This window comes from Rhipicephalus sanguineus, chromosome 6, assembly GCF_013339695.2.
Source record: "Rhipicephalus sanguineus isolate Rsan-2018 chromosome 6, BIME_Rsan_1.4, whole genome shotgun sequence".
Lineage (NCBI taxonomy): Eukaryota > Metazoa > Arthropoda > Arachnida > Ixodida > Ixodidae > Rhipicephalus > Rhipicephalus sanguineus.
In genome coordinates, this window is record NC_051181.1 from 141,188,373 (window position 1) to 141,209,050 (window position 20,678).

A 20,678-nucleotide genomic window follows, 5' to 3' on the forward strand; every position below is an offset into this window, starting at 1 on the left:
GAACTGAACACTGCGAGAAGCGTAACTGCGAACCCTTGCTTGCCGACTGCACAGTGTTAGGCTGATACGTAGAACAACGCCAGCATGAGAACTTCGAGGGATTTCCGTTCCAAAAAAAGATATAATTGTGTCAGAGTGCCGTCAATTTCGCTACACCAAAATGAAATCTTGTACAGCATGCGACAGAACACCGTTTACTATGATATCTCGAATCCCTATTTTTTTCTATGTAATTCTGTGCTTTTGCGGATGAAAACCACGATGTGTGTGTTTTTTTTTAAGCACGACGTACTGGGTATACTATGGTTTAATGCTGGCCGCCTAAAGTTCTTTAGCGAGCACCTAAACCAAAGTACACGGGTGTTTTTACATTTGGCCCCAATCGAAATGCAGCCGCCTTGCCGGGAGTCGAACTCGAGTCTACGAGCTTATAAAAGTCTCTACTTTTTTTTTACTGGCTGTTCCCTTGTAACTATTCACGTGAAAACACAATAAAACTTGTTTGTTAGTCAGTGCCTTGTATGTGTCCTCCTGCCTTCGTCTCGGTCTTGGTTACTAGCGCTGCTCTTATCTTTGAGTGCGCTAGTACACATATATTTACGCTCACGAAATTTATCCGGGTGCAGCCACTTTCGGCGTGCCTCATAACCTGATTGGGTACACGTAAAAGAGCTTATAATTATAATTTAATTAACTCGGAACGTGTGGCAACGCTCGTGGTCAGAGCGCCATCGCGAATCCTAAGCCTACATTCGCAATACATTCGACAATATATTCTTTTTCTCGGATACCAGAAGCAGACTTTTTGCACGCAAGTACCGAAAATAAAGGTAACGTCCAGATTGCATTTTTAAAATCACGCGTTAATGTAGCGCTTTCGTGGATTTTTTTTGCGTTTTACATCGATAAAACGAAGGCGACAGCGCTAACTACGCAGTTGGTGAGCTTCTAGAACATTCCTTGTTCGGCTGGACCATGCTGACGCGACTTTTTTTGTTGATATTTCGTTTTCTACATTGCCAGTCGCGCTGATCGCTGTGATAACAAGGGCGTCGTGGCGCATTGCGACAGTGACGTAAAGACAAGATTGACCAATGCGCAGGCATGTCGACCGTTGCGCCAAGCATCATGTGATCTTGTTCGTCGTCGGGGAGCGTCTTTCCGTGGTCTTGAACCCCCCATTTTGCTTTCTTCCTTCGACCGCGGTGGTTGCTTTGTCTGTCTGCTGAGCTCTGCGTCGCATTGCTGTCGTACTCACACACTGACAGGCTGCGCTTGACGACGTCGCGCTCGTGTTACCGTGCGTCTTCTACACGGACTCAGAACTGCCTTCAACCTCCGAACATTGAAAATGTGAGGAATGTCTCGAAAAACTTCGTGCCTGACAAGCCTTCTGACACCGCCGCAGACCATGTGTTTCTGTTGTTACCAGAGACTGCTCGAATGTGCAAGAGTGACTGTCAAGTTTCCACGGACATTTATTTCGACCCTCAAGTTGCTCCCGCACGACAATTGTCGCCCTTCAAGCGAGCTTCTCGAATACATGACGCTCGGCGAATACTCCAAAACTCGGCAAATGCACGACGTTACCATAGTAGGCCTAACGCTCAATGACTCTCCGGGTAAAGCCGGAGAAGTGAACTTACAAGTCGCAAGTCATGCCTGCCGTGGACTCATTTTTCGTTGTGCGCGTGCACCAACCGTCGGCGTCGCCTGGACAAAGAACTTTGATTCATGGTGGCCATTTCTCCGGGGACCAGTGGAACCACCCCTCTTCACGGAGTGCTTGGTCATCGGTCAACAAGTAAGATAGGGAGTCCCCGAGCTCGCGAGGGTGGTACGCAGCTTAGATAGACTGTCAGTTGAGTTTCTCGAATTGGTACGCGCCAGGCGTCTCGGTTGCGCTCGCAAAAAGTTACGTGAGGTTAGCTGCGTCGTAAAATTAAGCCCGAATATTTTTCTGGGCGTGCTGCGGCCACGTATCGGGTGTTCGCCGTGACGGAATTTGAGAGGACGGAGCGCGTCGCTCAGTGGCGTAGCCAGGGGCTAGCACACCGGTCCTGTGCCCCCCCCCCCCCGCCTCCCCTTTTCTCCATGGCACAGAGCACAAAAGGTCACTCGACCACATAAGCCTGTCCGGCCCGCATTTCAGATCAAGGAGGTGCCGCCCCGTCCCCCCCAACCCCCTTCCCCACCCCGTAAAAAATTTCTACCTACGCCCCTGGCGTCGCTGGTGTGGCGAAGCAGATAGCTTCAGGCATAGCTCACAGTTAGGCAGGTAGCTGACACTAGGCAGGATAGCTTGATAGCCGTCCTCTTACGATTTCGTCAGGGACATTTGCCTGTTCCGAATGGCGTTGCCACCTCGACCACTATTTCGGGATTAGGTACTTCGCGCGCGATACGTGTTGAAGTGAAGTGTGGTTTTCTGTTAAGCGAAATGTGGTTTCGAGGAAGCAGACGACATGCGGAAGTGCCTCGTTAGCTCGATAGCTTTGTTAGTACTGCTGCACTTCTTCGGGCTGCAGGTCAGCGCTTCCTGCTGCAGCCAATGTGAGTGGCCGTCAACCTTGTTGCACTTCATGTGCGTGTGCGGGCAGTCTGTTTGCCCATTACTGTGGTTCGCGCCTCGCACACTTGGTTGAACGCGCCGCTCGCTTTGGTCGAGTTCTTGGAACACGGCCCGCGCACGCGTGCGAACCTCGTCACGGTGAGTATACCTGTTATTCCTACGTTCTTATTTCTAACGAGTGTTTGTTGAACGTTTCAGATGCCTTGTACCTGTGGGTTGCCATACATCGACGTGTGACCACGGCAGACCTCCGAGCACCAGCACATGTATGCATCGTTGCGGCGAGTATCATCGCAACATGGCAAATGAAATGACAGGGGTGTTTAATACTGGCGAGGCTGCAGTTAGTTTTGGTGTATAAACAGCCCCCAGTTTTGGCGACCGGCTGTTGCAGCCATATCGGGTCTTCTCCTTGACGGAATCGAAGAGGACGGGGTACGGGAGGGAGGCGCGCCGCATACAGCTTCAGCCTTAGCGAACACGATAGGTAGGATATGCCAAGTGTCCTCTTTCGATTTCGTCGGGGGACATTGAACCCGTTCCGAATGTCTTTTGTGAAGCGACCACTATTTCGTGTCGAGTAGCCCGCGCGCGATAGTGCGCTCGAGCGAAATGTGTTTTCGCGGAAGCAAACGGCATTCGGAATTCCCTCGCCAGCTTTTGATTAACCGTACCGTACAACATGCTGCTCATGTTACAGCGCGGTTTCATTCCACTTATTGCTGTTTTTCCTGGTCGCTGTGTTTTTCATGATCCCACATATTCGCGGTGTATGCTAACCATGCAGTTTTGAGGTTTACTTTCAGGCTTTTCTTCTAGTCCCGCCGACCTTCCAGGAGGAGTCCATGGAGCGCCGCACATTATTCTCAACATGGTGTGTAAGCGCGTATTTTTCATTTCCATTTTTAACAAGTGCCTTTTGCATCTATTCATATACACCAGGGCCGGCGGATGTCCAGTTCCTGAACGAGCTGTGCATCGAAGGCTGTCCAGCCCGAGTCCACGGTGGAGATGGCGTTGAGCAGCACCCTTCCTGTGGCAGTGTCGGCAGCACTTCCGCATTCAACCGCCGATAGTCCTGTCAGCAGGAGGGTCTTCAATAAGCGCCATATGGTAAATATCACGTGCGCAAAACTTACTGCAGCTGTGTTTACATGTGCTTAACGATTCCGTCGTGTGTCTTTGCAGCTTTTCCGCGTCTGTCTTCCACTGCTACCCGTGACAAGGACATTGAGCTGGGTCCTGCAGACTGCTTCTAATGCCTATGTTCCTGAGGTCCCCTGGGCATCACACGCCACATGGCCGAACTTGCTTCCATCTTCGCACTGCTTCGCTGATGGCGTCATCGAGGGAGACTGCGCATTGCTGCTACTCGTGGAATCCTGTTGGTAGGTGTCACATTCCCACAACTCTTGCTTCAGCTGTGTTTACATGTGCTTAACAATTCCGCCTCCTGTCGTTACAGCCTAACCGCGCCTGTCTTCCATTGCTACCCGTGACAAGGACATGGAGCTGGCTCCTGCAGATTGGTTCCAATGTATACGTTCCTGAGGTCTCCTGGCCATCATACGCCACATGACCGAACTTACTGCCACCTTCGCACTGCTTCGCTGATGGTGTCATCGAGGGCGACTGCACATTGCTGCTACTTGTGGAATCCTGTTGGTAGGTGTCGCATTCCCACAACTCTTGATTCAGCTGTGTTTACATGTGCTTAACAATTCCGCCTCCTGTCGTTACAGCCTCACCGCGCCTGTCTTCCATTGCTACCCGTGACAGACGTGGAGCTGGCTCCAGCAGACTGATTCTAATGCCTACGTTCCTGAGGTCCTCGGGGTACCACTCGTAGTATGGCCGAACTATTGCCACATTTGCACTGCTTCGCTGATGGCGTCATCGAGGGCGACTGCACATTGCTGCTACTCGTGGAATCCTGTTGGTAGGTGTCACACTCCCACAACTCTTGCTTCAGCTGTGTTTACATGTGCTTAACAATTCCGCCGCCTATTGTTACAGCCTCATCGCGTCTGTCTTCCACTGCTACCCGTGACAGACATGGAGCTGGCTCCAGCAGACTGAATGTAATGCCTACATTCCTGAGGTCCTCGGGGCACCACTCGTCGTATGGCCGAACTTATTGCCACATTTGCACTGCTTCGCTGATGGCGTCATCGAGGCCGACTGCACATTGCTGCTACTCGTGGAATCCTGTTGGTAGGTGTCGCATTCCCACAAATCTTGCTTCAGCTGTGTTTACATGTGCTTAACAATTCCGCCGCCTGTCGTTACAGCCTCACTGCGTCTGTCTTCCACTGCTACCCGTGACAAGGACATTGAGCTGGGTCCTGCAGACTGCTTCTAATGCCTACGTTCCTGAGGTCCCCTGGGCATCACACGCCACATGGCCGAACTTGCTTCCATCTTCGCACTGCTTCGCTGATGGCGTCATCGTGGGAGACTGCACATTGCTGCTACTCGTGGAATCCTGTTGGTAGGTGTCGCATTCCCACAAATCTTGCTTCAGCTGTGTTTACATGTGCTTAACAATTCCGCCGCCTGTCGTTACAGCCTCACTGCGGCTGTCTTCCACTGCTACCCGTGACAAGGACATTGAGCTGGGTCCTGCAGACTGCTTCTAATGCCTACGTTCCTGAGGTCCCCTGGGCATCACACGCCACATGGCCGAACTTGCTTCCATCTCCGCACTGGTTCGCTGATGGCGTCATCGTGGGAGACTGCACATTGCTGCTACTCGTGTAATCCTGTTTGTAGGTGTCGCATTCCCACAACTCTTGCTTCAGCTGTGTTTACATGTGCTTAACAATGCCGCCGCCTGTCGTTACAGCTTCTCAGAGACCATCGCTACCCGTGACAAAGACATGGAGCTGGCTCCAGCAGACTGATTCTAATGCCTACGTTCCTGAGGTCCTCGGGGCACCACTCGTCGTATGGCCGAACTCATTGCCACATTTGCACTGCTTCGCTGACGGCGACATCCAGGGAGACGGGACATGGCCACTAGTTTTGCATACGGTAGGGAAAGACTTCATTATTTGTATCGTCCTCCACCTCTGACAAGCGAGGCTCGCAACTTCGCCCTCCTCTCCTTGGAGTCCGCACCCAGCAGCGAATGTCGATGAAATTCGAGTGCGAAGACTATCAGCTCCGTTTGTATATATTTATTGTAAACACCTAGACTCCTTGACGTATGCTCTAATTCGCAAATATGGAACGTTGGTCGGACCGTTGCGAGGCTGCCAGGCTAAAATTCATTACATTTATTTTCAAAATTAGGCATTCATGCGGAGGATTGTATCCTTACTCTCAACTAGGTTGTTCCGTCATAAACACGGTCCTAATGCTAAACGCTCGTGCGCAGAAATGTGTTCTAATTTTTTTTTTCGCGAACTGTTTCCACAGAATTCTGTGGAAACAGAATTCTAAATTCGCGAAACGGAATTCGCGACACAGTCCTGCTATTAGCCATTCCGCCTGACTTTATTCCGTATATCGTTTATTACTTGCATTTGTTTTGTTAGCGGAATTGAATCTGTTCTGCACTATGAGACTGCATGTATGAATTTTATGTGCAGCCGTGAGCAATGACCTGGAACACTCAGATTACTTTTTAAAACTTCGTTAAACCACCTTTTCTGTAAGTTCGTGCATGTTTTTGTATGTGTGCGTGTATGCGTACGGATGCAAAATTTAAAAATCTTGGGTAGGGGTCACAAAAGCAATAAATAACTTATTTGGAGGAAAATCGCGAATAAGCACCCCTGAAAAACAAAAGAATTTTTAAAATGGGACAGCTCCACACTAATGGTGCGAAGACTGACGAAACAGCGGAGTTAGTGGCTACCCCTTCTCTTTTCCCTCCTCCTCAGCCTCACTTTCTTTTCCGATCCTATACTATACTCTACATGGCTGTGCTATGTTTTACACTCTCCCCTCCTCATTTCTTTCCTCTTCACCTTCTCATTACTCACCCTCACTTCCCTTTCCCACCCCCTTGCTACACTACTGTGCTCATTTGTTCGCTTTGCGTGTCTTGGCATAGCCAGGCTGAGTTCCCAGTCTTCTCTGAATGTGGCTGCTCCTCGTTCAACCAGTTAATTCGGGAGGGCAACGGAGTTTTCCCAAGCTTAAACAGCTCCGTGTGAAAAAAAATGACGCGACCAGATACGGTAAAATCCTACGAACGACCCGGTAAAAAAAACCCAAATCCGCTTATTACAAGCGGAACTGGCAACTCTAATGTCACGGAATGTCGCCGGAGCCAACGTTCCTACAAGAAGACCTCGTTTATTTGCTGCTTTGACGAAGACAAATCCATTTGCGGAAACGCTGGCTGCAGCGGCATTCCCTGTTGAGTCTTTCCTTTTTTTTTTTTCATCTGTGCGCAGGAATGATAGTGCGGCTGTGTTTTCAGATTCCTCAAATTACACTAACACGCATCTCGCCTGTCGTTTCAGGCTCCCAGCGTGTTCTGGCGTGTGGCGCGCTACAGAAGATTGGCCCAGCCCGCTCACTGACATCAACGTCCGTGGAATTTCCTCGAGTGACTGTGTCCAGCCTGACCGTTCTACCGGGGACTCTGAACCAGTCAAGTCTTCGTACGTTTGTGAGACTTTGTTGGTGTCCTGCACTGTCTTCGCTGCGTGTGGGTGTTCTCCGCAAGTGCTGCAGTCGCCGTCGCTCGACCACCTATCCTGTGTTGCACTAGTGTCAACAGTCTAGTGTAGCAACCCACCCTATGTTGAGAGCTGCGCTTCGCTCAGCCAACGGCTAGGGCATCTAGCAGTTACAAAAATACGAACCCAAAGAACTGTCATAATCACTGATTTCTCACTCATGAGCTGATCTATGAATGTTTGGTGGTGAGGGTAAGGACATTTACATTGTGCGCTTTTGCAGCAACGCGTAGACAGTGCCTGTTCATGCGCACTTACATTTGCTCACATCGCCTAAGTCAGCAGCTATTCTCTGATCGTCTTGTTGGGCTTGAATAGATTGAACTTGTTTCAACGGGTTTCGGTGCACATCGTGGTTTTCACACTTGTCATTGTCGCTGGTAACGACCATAACCGGTTGATAGTTCAGTGGCGAATCATATCTACTTTTTCTTCCGGCCATACTGGTTGTGTATAGGGCGCCGAAGTGATCGTTCGCTATCGTTCATGGACGTCCACTTTAAAAACAATTCAAGCATTTCGCCAACCTCCCTCTCTTCCCGTCTACTTCTTCCACCCCCTTTACCTGTTTGGCTTTAGCCCTATATATGGCTGATCACGGGGCATTTTCATTCATTGACTTGTTCGAAATTCTTCATTGATTTGTATCTGTAGAAGCCCGCTTGGCTTTGTCCCGAGGTTTGAACTCGGGCCTTTGATTCATTGAACTTATTTGCACAGCAATCGTCGTGTTGCATTGGTAGAAGCCCTCTTGGCTTTGTCCCGAGGTTAGAACTCGGGCCTTTGATTCATTGAACTATTTGCACAGCAATCGTCGTGTTGCATTGGTAGAAGCCCTCTTGGCTTTGTCCCGAGGTTAGAACTCGGGCCTTTGATTCATTGAACTTATTTGCACAGCAATCGTCGTGTTGCATTGGTAGAAGCCCGCTTGGCTTTGTCCCGAGGTTGGAATGCGGGCCTTTGATTCATTGAACTTATTTGCACAGTATTCGTCGTGTTGCATTGGTAGAAGCCCGCTTGGCTTTGTCCCGAGGTTAGAACTCGGGCCTTTGATTCATTGAACTTATTTACATAGTATTCGTCGTGTTGCATTGGTAGAAGCCCGCTTGGCTTTGTCCCGAGGTTAGAACTCGGGCCTTTGATTCATTGAACTTATTTGCATAGTATTCGTCGTGTTGCATTGGTAGAAGCCCGCTTGGCTTTGTCCCGAGGTTAGAACTCGGGCCTTTGATTCATTGAACTTATTTGCACAGCAATCGTCGTGTTGCATTGGTAGAAGCCCGCTTGGCTTTGACCCGAGGTTAGAACTGGGGCCTTTGATTCATTGAACTTATATGCACAGTATTCGACGTGTTGCATTGGTAGAAGCCCGCTTGGCTTTGTCCCGAGGTTGGAACTCGGGCCTTTGATTCATTGAACTTATTTGCATATATTCGTCGTGTTGCATTGGTAGAAGCCCGCTTGGCTTTGTCGCGAGGTTGGAACGCGGGCCTTTGATTCATTGAACTTATTTGCACAGTATTCGTCGCGTTGCATTGGTAGAAGCCCGCTTGGTTTTGTCCCGAGGTTGGATCTCGGGCCTTTGATTCATTGAACTTATTTGCATAGTATTCGTCGTGTTGCATTGGTAGAAGCCCGCTTGGCTTTGTCCCGAGGTTGGACCTCGGGCCTTTGATTCATTGAACTTATTTGCACAGTATTCGTCGTGTTGCATTGGTAGAAGCCCGCTTGGCTTTGTCCCGAGGTTAGAACTCGGGCCTTTGATTCATTGAACTTATTTGCATAGTATTCGTCGTGTTGCATTGGTAGAAGCCCGCTTGGCTTTGTCCCGAGGTTGGAACTCGGGCCTTTGATTCATTGAACTTATTTGCACAGTAATTATCGCGTTGCATTGGTAGAAGCCCGCTTGGCTTTGTCACGACGTTAGAACTCGGGCCTCTGATTCATTGAACTTATTTGCACAGTAATCGTCGTGTTGCATTGGTAGAAGCCCGCTTGGCTTTGTCCCGAGGTTATAACTCGGGTCTTTGATTCATTGAAATATTTGCACAGTAATCGTCGTGTTGCATTGGTAGAAGCCCGCTTGGCTTTGTCCCGAGGTTAGAACTCGGGCCTTTGATTCATTGAACTTATTTGCATAGTATTCGTCGTGTTGCATTGGTAGAAGCCCGCTTGGCTTTGTCCCGAGGTTGGAACTCGGGCCTTTGATTCATTGAACTTATTTGCATAGTATTCGTCGTGTTGCATTGGTAGAAGCCCGCTTGGCTTTGTCCCGAGGTTAGAACTCGGGCCTTTGATTCATTGAACTTATTTGCATAGTATTCGTCGTGTTGCATTGGTAGAAGCCCGCTTGGCTTTGACCCGAGGTAAGAACTCGGGCCTTTGATTCATTGAACCTATTTGCACGGTATTCGACGTGTTGCATTGGTAGAAGCCCGCTTGGCTTTGTCCCGAGGTTGGAACTCGGGCCTTTGATTCATTGAACTTATTTGCATATATTCGTCGTGTTGCATTGGTAGAAGCCCACTTGGCTTTGTCCCGAGGTTGGAACGCGGGCCTTTGATTCATTGAACTTATTTGCACAGTATTCGTCGCGTTGCATTGGTAGAAGCCCGCTTGGTTTTGTCCCGAGGTTGGATCTCGGGCCTTTGATTCATTGAACTTATTTGCATAGTATTCGTCGTGTTGCATTGGTAGAAGCCCGCTTGGCTTTGTCCCGAGGTTGGACCTCGGGCCTTTGATTCATTGAACTTATTTGCACAGTGTTCGTCGTGTTGCATTGGTAGAAGCCCGCTTGGCTTTGTCCCGAGGTACTCGGGTCTTTGATTCATTGAACTATTTGCACAGCAATCGTCGTGTTGCATTGGTAGAAGCCCGCTTGGCTTTGTCCCGAGGTTGGAACTCGGGCCTTTGATTCATTGAACTTATTTGCACAGTAATCATCGCGTTGCATTGGTAGAAGCCCGCTTGGCTTTGTCACGAGGTTAGAACTCGGGCCTCTGATTCATTGAACTTATTTGCACAGTAATCATCGTGTTGCATTGGTAGAAGCCCGCTTGGCTTTGTCCCGAGGTTATAACTCGGGTCTTTGATTAATTGAAATATTTGCACAGTAATCGTCGTGTTGCATTGGTAGAAGCCCGCTTGGCTTTGTCCCGAGGTTAGAACTCGGGCCTTTGATTCATTGAACTTATTTGCATAGTATTCGTCGTGTTGCATTGGTAGAAGCCCGCTTGGCTTTGTCCCGAGGTTGGAACTCGGGCCTTTGATTCATTGAACTTATTTGCATAGTATTCGTCGTGTTGCATTGGTAGAAGCCCGCTTGGCTTTGTCCCGAGGTTAGAACTCGGGCCTTTGATTCATTGAACTTATTTGCATAGTATTCGTCGTGTTGCATTGGTAGAAGCCCGCTTGGCTTTGTCCCGAGGTTGGACCTCGGGCCTTTGATTCATTGAACTTATTTGCACAGTATTCGTCGTGTTGCATTGGTAGAAGCCCGCTTGGCTTTGTCCCGAGGTTAGAACTCGGGCCTTTGATTCATTGAACTTATTTGCATAGTATTCGTCGTGTTGCATTGGTAGAAGCCCGCTTGGCTTTGTCCCGAGGTTAGAACTCGGGCCTTTGATTCATTGAACTTATTTGCATAGTGTAATGAATGGACGAAATTTGTAAGAGACATTTGTGTGTTTGGAAACCTTCAAGTGAATTTTTGGTGTAATTTTGAGATGTTTGTGCGGACTTGTGAGAACGAGGACGACGGCGACATGAAGGCGAGCCAGGGGCAGGTGGCACGTGCGGCGGCGGTACGAGAAAAAAAGAGAGAAGAAAGGAAGACGAAAAAGAAGAAAGGCGCGTGTGGAACGCGCAGAGGGCTGAACGAAGCAAGCCGAAGGACACGCCGGACCAGGGCGCTGTCCATGAAGTTTGTCGTGACCGTGCTCGGCGAGGTCGGGTGCTTGCCTGGTGGTTCGGGCGTTGGCGGTGGCTCCAGCGAGGACGTGCCGGACCAGGGCGCTGTCCGGGGAGCTCCTCCTGCCTGTTCTCGGTGAGACCTTGGGAGCCGAGCTACCTGCCTGAGGCTACCGGTACAGGGCGCGGCTCCTGCTGTGCCGGCGGGTACGCGTCACGAGTTCCAGAACACCGTTGCCACCTGGGACGGCGCAAGGCCGTGATCGAACGGGAGGCCTTCCGGAGGCCTTGTCTTGTGACGTGTCACCTGCGTGCTTGGGCTCGCCTTCAACAAGACTCGTCGCCGCATGTGGACTGACCCTCGTCAAGGCAACGTCGTCTACGAGTCGTGAGACTTCGTTTTTTTTGCTACCTTGAACGGACATTCCGCGGTTAAGACTTTCAGATTAATTTATGTGTGTTTATCTCCGTGCTTGTTTTTTTCGTCATCGTCCCTAGCATACCTTGTCCCTATAAATGTTGATCGAAACTCATTCGTGCGTATTCTCTTGTCGCCCGTCCCGTTGAGCCACGCACTCGCAAACGTGACGAACCACCACTCGGTCCTTACAATTTTCTGGCGTCCGCGAGACAGGACCAAGCTCTTCCGTACAATTTAGAGCCTCACGTTGCTTGTGTGTGGTGGACGGCAATGGACGAAAAGAGAACGCTCGTTGAGTTAGGGAAGGAGATGGGACTCACTGGAGAGGCCTTGCAGGCATGGGTTAGTGCAGAACAGAAGGATATGAGGGATCAGCGAGCTAAGGAGCGCGAAGAAGCGAGGGTAGCGGCGCAGGAGGAACACGCGCGAGAGTTAGCGCGTATGGAGGCGGAACGGGCGCTCCTAGAAGAGCGAAGGCGTGTGTTAGAGGCAGAGCGGTTGAGTCCGAGAACCACCGTAGGCAGCGAGACAGGTGGTGGTCAGAGTTTTCGCAGCCCCCATAAGATGATCCCTCCCTATAACGAGGAGAGGGATGAACTAGATGCTTACATACAGAGGTTTGAGAGAGTAGCGTCTAGTCAAGGTTGGCCACAAGACAAGTGGGCCTTATCGTTGAGTCTGTGTTTAACGGGCGAAGCATTAACGGCGGTAGGTCGGATGTCCGCGGATGACGCTACCGATTACGCCAAGCTCAAGCAGACCTTGCTGCAGCGGTTCCGCTACACGGAAGAAGGATACCGTGTAAAGTTTCGGGATGCCAAGCCTGAAAATGCTGAGACCGCACGGCAGTTTGCTGGTCGTCTTCTAGGATACTTTGACCACTGGCAAGAGTTAGCCAAGACAGCAAAGACCTATGAAGCGCTGCGGGACAAAATCGTGTCTGAGCAGTTTTTACGACGCTGCGAAGAAAAAAAACGCCAGGCCTGCGCTAAAACCGCAGCACAGTCACAGCGAAAGCTGGAAGAGCGGCGTTTCTAGAGCCCGTTAAGCTCTCTTGGGGCTACAATACAAGTACACTAGAAAGGTACCCACTACGCCATAAATCACAATTTTTGTGAAGTGTGGAAGCACCTACTAAGCCATTATTCGTCATTCTGCGGAGAAGCGAGGCATCAGGTACACGTCTGTAAGGCATTATGAGCACTTTGTTGACGCGACGACTCATGACGATGAAGAATTATGGCTCAGCCCTTTGTAATGGGTTGGAATCTTTAAACGGCCCACCAGTTATGTAATTTGCATTGGGTGACGCCCGGTCGCTATTTCCCTCTCCCGTCATGCTGTATAACATACGTTGACGTGGGAAAGAGACGGGGGGGGGGGAGCGAAGAACTTTACTAAGACCCCGAGGAAATGGATCATACGCTTATGGGCTTCCTTGGCAACCAATACAAGTGCCCTTGCGAGGACCCCACTACGCTATAAATCATTGTAATTTTACTGAGACCCAGAGGAAGTGTATCATGCGCTTATGGGCTTCCTTGGCAACCAATCCAAGTGCACTTGCGAGGAACCCACTACGCTATAAATAATTGTAATTTTTGAGATGTAGGCCAGCAGGCACTCTGCCATTTTTTGTCATTCTACGGAGAGCGTTGGTATCTGCTAAACCCATGTAAGGCATTATGCGCACTTTGTTGATGCTGTGCCTGATGATGAAGAATTATGGCAGGGTCCTTTGTAATGGGTTGGAAGCATTCAACAACCTGCTCGTTGCGCAATTCGCATTGTGTGACGCCTGGTTACAGAATTCGCGTTGTGCTACGCTTGGTGCTTATTTTACTCTTCTACCACGCTATATTGCATATGCTAATGTGGTTCCTTCCCGACATGAAGCCTGTATAGGACCTTTTAGCAAAGCAGTTTCAAGCACCGGTATGGCTCAGAGGTTGAATACTGGGCTCCCACGCAGAGGACCCAGGTTCGAACCTCGTTCCATCCTGGAATTTTTTTCTTATTTAGTTTTTTTTCTTATTTCGAGCGATACTGGTTACGGACACCGGCGGCGGCGGCGGCGGCGGCGGCGGCAGCGGCGGCGGCGGCAGCGGCGGCGGCGGACAACTACGGCGCCAAAAACGGCCGGTGAAATGATCTCATAACAGCTTTCGCTGTAAAACTGGCGATCTTTCTGAAGGAAAGAGGATGTGATGACCTTGACACACTGGCAAAGACAGCTGACCAGTACTTGGAAGCGCAAGGCATCATAAATCTTGCTAGAGGCAAGGACGGAAAAGAAGAGAAGGGGAAGCCGCCAGGCCATTATAAAGCAGCTGTGACGACAGAGAGCAAAGGAAAGCCTCTCTGCTTTCATTGCAATAAGCCGGGACACAAAGCTTCCGACTGCTGGACTAGATCTAGGGCACCGAAGCCATCACCATGCTGGAAGTGCAAGAAGCCTGGTCATAGCGCCGGCACGTGCTCTATGGGCTCTGGGAGACATGGTGAAGCTTCATGCTCTGTTCTAAGGCAGGAAGAATTGCAGGATGAGCAGAAAAAACAACGAAAGCCTGCCCACACAAGTGCATGCAAAAGTCATGGGATGCTGGATGTTGCCCAGAGCTGTACAACGTGCTGTGGAGCGCTGGAAAAGATGCCGACGGTAATTGGTCGTCTTGAGGGAACCTTGGTGACGATCTTGCGAGACACCGGCTGCAACACGGTTGTAGTGAAACGCTCACTGGTTCCCGACACCAAGCTAACTGGCAACACACGCATTATACGCTTATTAGACCGGTCGGAAAAGTGTCTGCCAGAGGCCGACGTATTTATTGATTCACCGTTTTTCAGGGGAGTTGCTCATGCTGTTTGCATGGAGAACCCTCTGTACGATGTTATCCTCGGCAACATCGAAGGTGCTGTCCCGATTGCAGATCCTGATTTCAAGCAAACAGATGCACCGAGTGAGAAAGTGACGGCCCCTGCAGGAAAGACGGGAAAACTGCAAAAATTACCCGCACCGCAAGTTGACCCCTTAAACGTCAGCCCGGAAGAACTTCGGCAATTGCAGAGCACGGATCAGACACTGGAGGCTTGTTTCCAAGCATTGGACCAAACAACAACGTCCAAGAAACGAGCTACTACCAAGTTCGTGCTGGTCCATGGCATCCTTTTCCGGCATTACCAGACTGCCGAACAGCGACACTTCGAACAACTGGTGGTTCCGAAGAAGCTACGCGCCACAGTAATGAAGATGGCACGCGAGGGATTGCTCGCTGGACATCAGGGGCAAAAGAGGACAGTAGACCGTGTTCTTGAAGAGTTTTATTGGCCTGGAGTACAAGCGGATGTCACACGCTTTGTAAAATCGTGTGACATATGTCAGAGAACAGTACCAAAGCACCTCGTGGGTCGTGTGCCTTTGGGGAATATGCCCATAATCGAGACTCCATTCCACCGAGTCGCGATTGATATTATCGGTCCTCTGTCCCCAACTTCGCAAAAAGGAAATAGATACGTTTTAACCATGATAGACTTTGCTACGCGCTACCCAGATGCGGTAGCCTTGCCGAGTATTGAAACGGAGAGAGTTGCGGAAGCGCTACTAGAAATGTTCGCTCGCGTTGGAGTCCCACGAGAAATAGTGAGTGACCGTGGTAAGTCATTCACATCTAACCTGATGCACGAACTGGGACGATTACTGTCATTTCGACAACTGCCCACAACGCCGTACCATCCCATGGCGAATGGGCTTGTCGAAAAATTTAATGGGACACTCAAGCAGATGATTCGGCGAATGTGTCAGGAGTGCCCTAAACAATGGGACAGGTATTTGACTCCACTACTGTTTGCGTATCGTGAGGTCCCACAAGCGAGCCTTGGCTTTTCGCCATTTGACCTCCTGTACGGACGATTCGTACGTGGCCCGATGTCCATCCTCAAAGAATTGTGGGCAGGAGACAACACCGATTCTGAGATCAAGACCACGTACGGATATGTCCTCGAGCTCCAAGAGAGGTTACAGAACACCTGCAAGATAGCTCATGAAGAGCTCCAGAAGGCCAAAGCGTCACAGAAGAAATACTACGACAGGAAGACAAGACTTCGACAGCTGTCTGCAGGCGAGAAAGTGCTGCTGCTGCTTCCATCGGACAGGAATAAACTTATCCTCACATGGAAAGGTCCCTTCACAGTCGTCGAAAAACGCAGCGACTGTGATTATCTAGTTGACCTGGGGTCGCGAACGAGCTTGTTCCACGTTAACCTCCTCAAACGATACGAGGAAAGGGAAACTGAACCCGATCACCAGCAGTACGCTGCAGTTACTGTACAGACGGAGACTCCGGATGACAACGAAATACCTTTCGTGGCACTACATCCGGGAGAAACCTATAAAAATGTTGCCGTAGCAAGGGAATTGAGCAGCCAGCAGAAAGATCAGATAAACGAACTTCTAGAAGAATATCAAGACGTCTTCTCTGACATGCCAGGCAAAACGAACGTTGTGGAATGCAAATTACGGCTCACAACGGAAACACCAGTGAGTGTGCGTCCTTATCCCATACCTTTTGCCATTCAGGAAGCGGTCGAGAAAGAAGTACAGGATATGTTGAGGCAAGGCATCATTGAACCTTCCGACTCACCGTATCAAGCACCAATTGTCGTGGTGAAGAAGAAAGACGGGACTATGCGGCTCTGCATTGACTTTAGGCAGCTGAATCGTGTTGTAGTCATGGACAATGAGCCCATACCACGAGTGGACATGATGTTTGCGAAATTGGGCCAAAGCCGGTATTTTTCGAAGTTTGACTTTACGAAGGGCTATTGGCAGGTGCCCATGAATGAGCAGTCGAAGCCTTTCACTGCATTCCAGTCATCTTCAGGGCTATACCAGTTTAGGTTCATGCCTTTTGGAATCAAGACCGCGCCTGCAGTTTTCACCCGGCTCATGAGACGAGTGGTTGAGGGAATCCCGAACATATACCATTACTTTGACGATGTGCTCGTTGCCACACAAACTTGGAACGAACACATCGCAACGCTGACGAAGTTCCTGCAACATGTGAGAGCTGCGCTGCTGACAATTAAACCCTCCAAAAGTGAGGTTGGCTTCAGTTCAGTTAAATTCCTGGGTCACATCGTCGGCCATAATCTCCTTCGACCTCAGATAGAGACATTGGACAAGATTCAGGCCGCGAAGAGACCACAAACAAAGAAGGAAGTTCGGTCGTTTCTAGGCCTAACGGGTTACTACAGAGACTTCGTGCCCAATTATGCCGACGTGACAGGCCCATTGACTGAACTTACTAGGAAGAGGGCGCCAAACAAGGTTACCTGGGAGGAATCTCATCAGCAAGCTTTTGAAACGCTGCGACACCTCTTATCCTCCAGTCCGGTGTTACGAGCTCCAAATTTGCAAGAACCTTTTATACTGCGAACAGACGCATCCTCGACGAGCATTGGAGCCGTTTTAATGCAACGACATGACGGTGTGCTACACCCAGTGACCTACGCCAGCCGTAAACTGCTACCACGTGAAGCCCGGTACTCAACTATTGAGAGGGAAGCACTGGCGCTTGTATGGGCCGTTCAAAAGTTTCACGTTTACCTTTTTGGGAAACGCTTTGTGCTGCAGACTGACCACCAGCCTCTCGCCTACATAAATTCTGCCAGACATATGAATAAGAGTGCTCCGCTGGAGCCTTTTACTGACCGAATATGACTTTACGGTCGAATACATAAAAGGGACTGACAACATAGGTGCTGATTACCTCAGCCGCGTGTGACTTATCATCGTTACATACCGTTGGGAACAACACAGGTTCACGTCGTGGTACTGAGAAACCTGTGCGACTTCATGTAAATAGCATTATTGCGTTGTTGTACTTGATGACTGTGGACAAGTTGTTGTACCGAACAACTTTCTTGAGTGGGGGGATAATTGTAATGAATGGACGAAATTTGTAAGAGACATTTGTGTGTTTGGAAACCTTCAAGTGAATTTTTGGTGTAATTTTGAGATGTTTGTGCGGACTTGTGAGAACGAGGACGACGGCGACATGAAGGCGAGCCAGGGGCAGGTGGCACGTGCGGCGGCGGTACGAGAAAAAAAAGAGAGAAGAAAGGAAGACGAAAAAGAAGAAAGGCGCGTGTGGAACGCGCAGAGGGCTGAACGAAGCAAGCCGAAGGACACGCCGGACCAGGGCGCTGTCCATGAAGTTTGTCGTGACCGTGCTCGGCGAGGTCGGGTGCTTGCCTGGTGGTTCGGGCGTTGGCGGTGGCTCCAGCGAGGACGTGCCGGACCAGGGCGCTGTCCGGGGAGCTCCTCCTGCCTGTTCTCGGTGAGACCTTGGGAGCCGAGCTACCTGCCTGAGGCTACCGGTACAGGGCGCGGCTCCTGCTGTGCCGGCGGGTACGCGTCACGAGTTCCAGAACACCGTTGCCACCTGGGACGGCGCAAGGCCGTGATCGAACGGGAGGCCTTCCGGAGGCCTTGTCTTGTGACGTGTCACCTGCGTGCTTGGGCTCGCCTTCAACAAGACTCGTCGCCGCATGTGGACTGACCCTCGTCAAGGCAACGTCGTCTACGAGTCGTGAGACTTCGTTTTTTTTTTGCTACCTTGAACGGACATTCCGCGGTTAAGACTTTCAGATATAATTTATGTGTGTTTATCTCCGTGCTTGTTTTTTTTCGTCATCGTCCCTAGCATACCTTGTCCCTATAAATGTTGATCGAAACTCATTCGTGCGTATTCTCTTGTCGCCCGTCCCGTTGAGCCACGCACATCGCAAACGTGACGAACCACCACTCGGTCCTTACACATAGTATTCGTCGGTTGCATTTGTAGAAGCCCGCTTGGCTTGTCCCGAGGTTGGAACTCGGCCTTTGATTCATTGGACTTATTTGCACAGTATTCGTCGTGTTGCATTGGTAGAAGCCCGTTTGGCTTTGTCCCGAGGTTCGAACTCGGGCCTTTGATTCATTGAACTTATTTGCATAGTACTCGTCGTGTTGCATTGGTAGAAGCCCGCTTGGCTTGTCCCGAGTTGGAGCTCTTTGATTCATTGAACTTATTTGCACAGTATTCGTCGTGTCGCATCTGTAGAAGCCTGCTTGGCTTTGTCCCGAGGTTTGATTTCGTGGTAGTTATTTCGACCATTGCGTACTATATTTTGTAAAACGTCATTGTGCTTTTGGCATTCAAAGCACCTGTTGGCTTTGCCTTCAGAATGTACTGCAGTGCAGTTTCGTCATTTGAACGAAATGTTTGAGACAGTTTTGTCACAAACAAGGGTTTCATACGAGTTCTCAGTCCTCTCACATTTCTGACTGCATCCGTCAAAATGTTTTAAGTGACAGGTCATGAGGCTCTGCTTGTGAAGCTCCCACATTTTTGTGTTCGCCATCACGGCGGTTTGGTTTCCGGAGTGATCGCCACTGTGACATCCCGCTGGTTCGTGGTGCTAGCCCACCATGCTCGTAATTTATCCAGTCTGAATAATCCGCTTTGAAGTGCCGTGCTTTTCAATCTGTGTACTCCTTCCGTTGTTTGTACTGGTGAACACGCACCACTAAAAACTCCAGGTCGTGGGACCATGAAACCTTGCAGAAATTGTTGCTATCATAGACTCCACGCACAGTCGGGCATCGTGCGGCATAGTGCTTTGTCGAAGTGGGCCTCGTGGATCTTTGTGCTGTGTAACTCTTACGTTTGTACATCGGACTGTTTCTCCGCAGCGGCTGTTTGTCCATCGCCTCAAAGACCCAATGTTTAAGTTCAATTTAATGACGTGTAATTATTCGCGTGATTTAGATCTCTTTGCAGCTATATTACATCCTATCATGTAACCATCGGTCACTGCTAAACCAGACATTGTGCCCTTTGGCCCCACCTGGCCCTCGTGCCACAATAACCCAAGAATGACAATCACCAATGTATAATTACTGCATAAATTGTATTAGCCGATATTAAATTTCCATGACCTTAGCTCAAATGACTGTGTGCACATTGCTTGAGAAGTCAATAAAAATGTTTACACTGTCCTTGGTGAATTGCTACATGGCCTCCACTTTTCTGCGTACTTCGACTTTCCATCGTCTTGACTATTTCAACCAAAGTGCAAGCACAACGGTAATATTTTCCTTCTTACGGTCTTAACGTGCCACGGAGGTATATACTCATGTAAAAAAATCTTGCTCAGAGTTAAAACCATCGATTCAGATTGATTTTAATATATAGAAGTAGATATGGTGAGATTGTATGGAGTGAAAGTGCATGCCCAGATAGAAATTCGATACCTACAGATATCATAGGGATCTACACATACATGGATACCAGCCTGCTTGGTAAATAGAGAAACCTGTCTTCTATAGAAAATACAAGGCTTTAAGAGGTATGAGCTGGAACACAGAGTTCATTCTAAAAGACAGGGCGTGCAAACACTGACACAAGGACAAGTCTAGACACCACGACGCCGCCGACTAACTGCAGAGGCGCACACGAACAACAACAGAAACGAAATCTTATATGCGCATGACCGTGCAATAGGCGAACCCATCAATCTGGTACGTGTAGGGGTCTAAGTGAGAGAGAACTGTTAAGGCATTTGATTCCTTCTCCACCAAATAAACTAACGCATGCGCTATCACTGCTATCGTTATGCATGCCTCAATCATTGAACGCGTTTCTTCGTTCCTGTGCCGGTACAAAACTGCGCATTCATCGAACTTCGACGTGCACTTACATTCTCGGCAATGTCAAGAAAAGTTAGGAGTGAGCCTCCGTGAGCGGTCTCCTCTGTTTCAATAATCTCTGACACAGCGGCCTACGTGGAAGCGGCCGCAGCTAAAAGGAACCGTATCCTTATACATCACACCTGTACGGCAATCAGTAAAATGGTGGTGTATTTTACAAAACAATATCGGTCCGCATCTTGTTTATTACTCGCTCATCTTCCTCAGCACAGCGGCACAAATCTTACCTAGCTTGTGAGATTAATGTAAGGAATACTATACGACAGTTTTTTCCTACCGATTTCTACAACCCTGCTCGACTTAACAACCGGCTTCTTTAAACGTTCATGA

The 20,678-nt window shown here is 49.5% G+C and overlaps 1 protein-coding gene across 30 annotated transcripts in view; it reads left to right on the forward strand.

The window, feature by feature from the left end:
- The first annotated feature begins 2,215 nt into the window (after window positions 1–2,215).
- Window positions 2,216–20,678, forward strand: part of LOC119396572 (uncharacterized) — a 23,561-nt gene continuing 5,098 nt past the window's right edge. For 5 of the 30 annotated variants that reach the window (XR_007416614.1, XR_007416612.1, XR_007416616.1 and 2 more), the window contains exons 1-4: window positions 2,216–3,446; window positions 3,515–3,685; window positions 3,761–3,960; window positions 4,038–4,124. Coding sequence is in view for 2 of the 30 variants with exons in the window: in XM_049417145.1 (XP_049273102.1) it covers window positions 4,657–4,786; window positions 5,418–5,497 (210 nt within the window). In the remaining 28 variants the exon portion in view is untranslated. Of the gene's footprint in view, window positions 3,447–3,514; window positions 3,686–3,760; window positions 3,961–4,037; window positions 4,238–4,314; window positions 4,389–4,436; window positions 4,512–4,594; window positions 4,787–4,868; window positions 5,064–5,151; window positions 5,228–5,417; window positions 5,606–7,047; window positions 7,553–20,678 lie in introns of those variants that run through there. The other 25 variants (XR_007416615.1, XR_007416626.1, XR_005184465.2 and 22 more) reach the window with 23 other exon arrangements.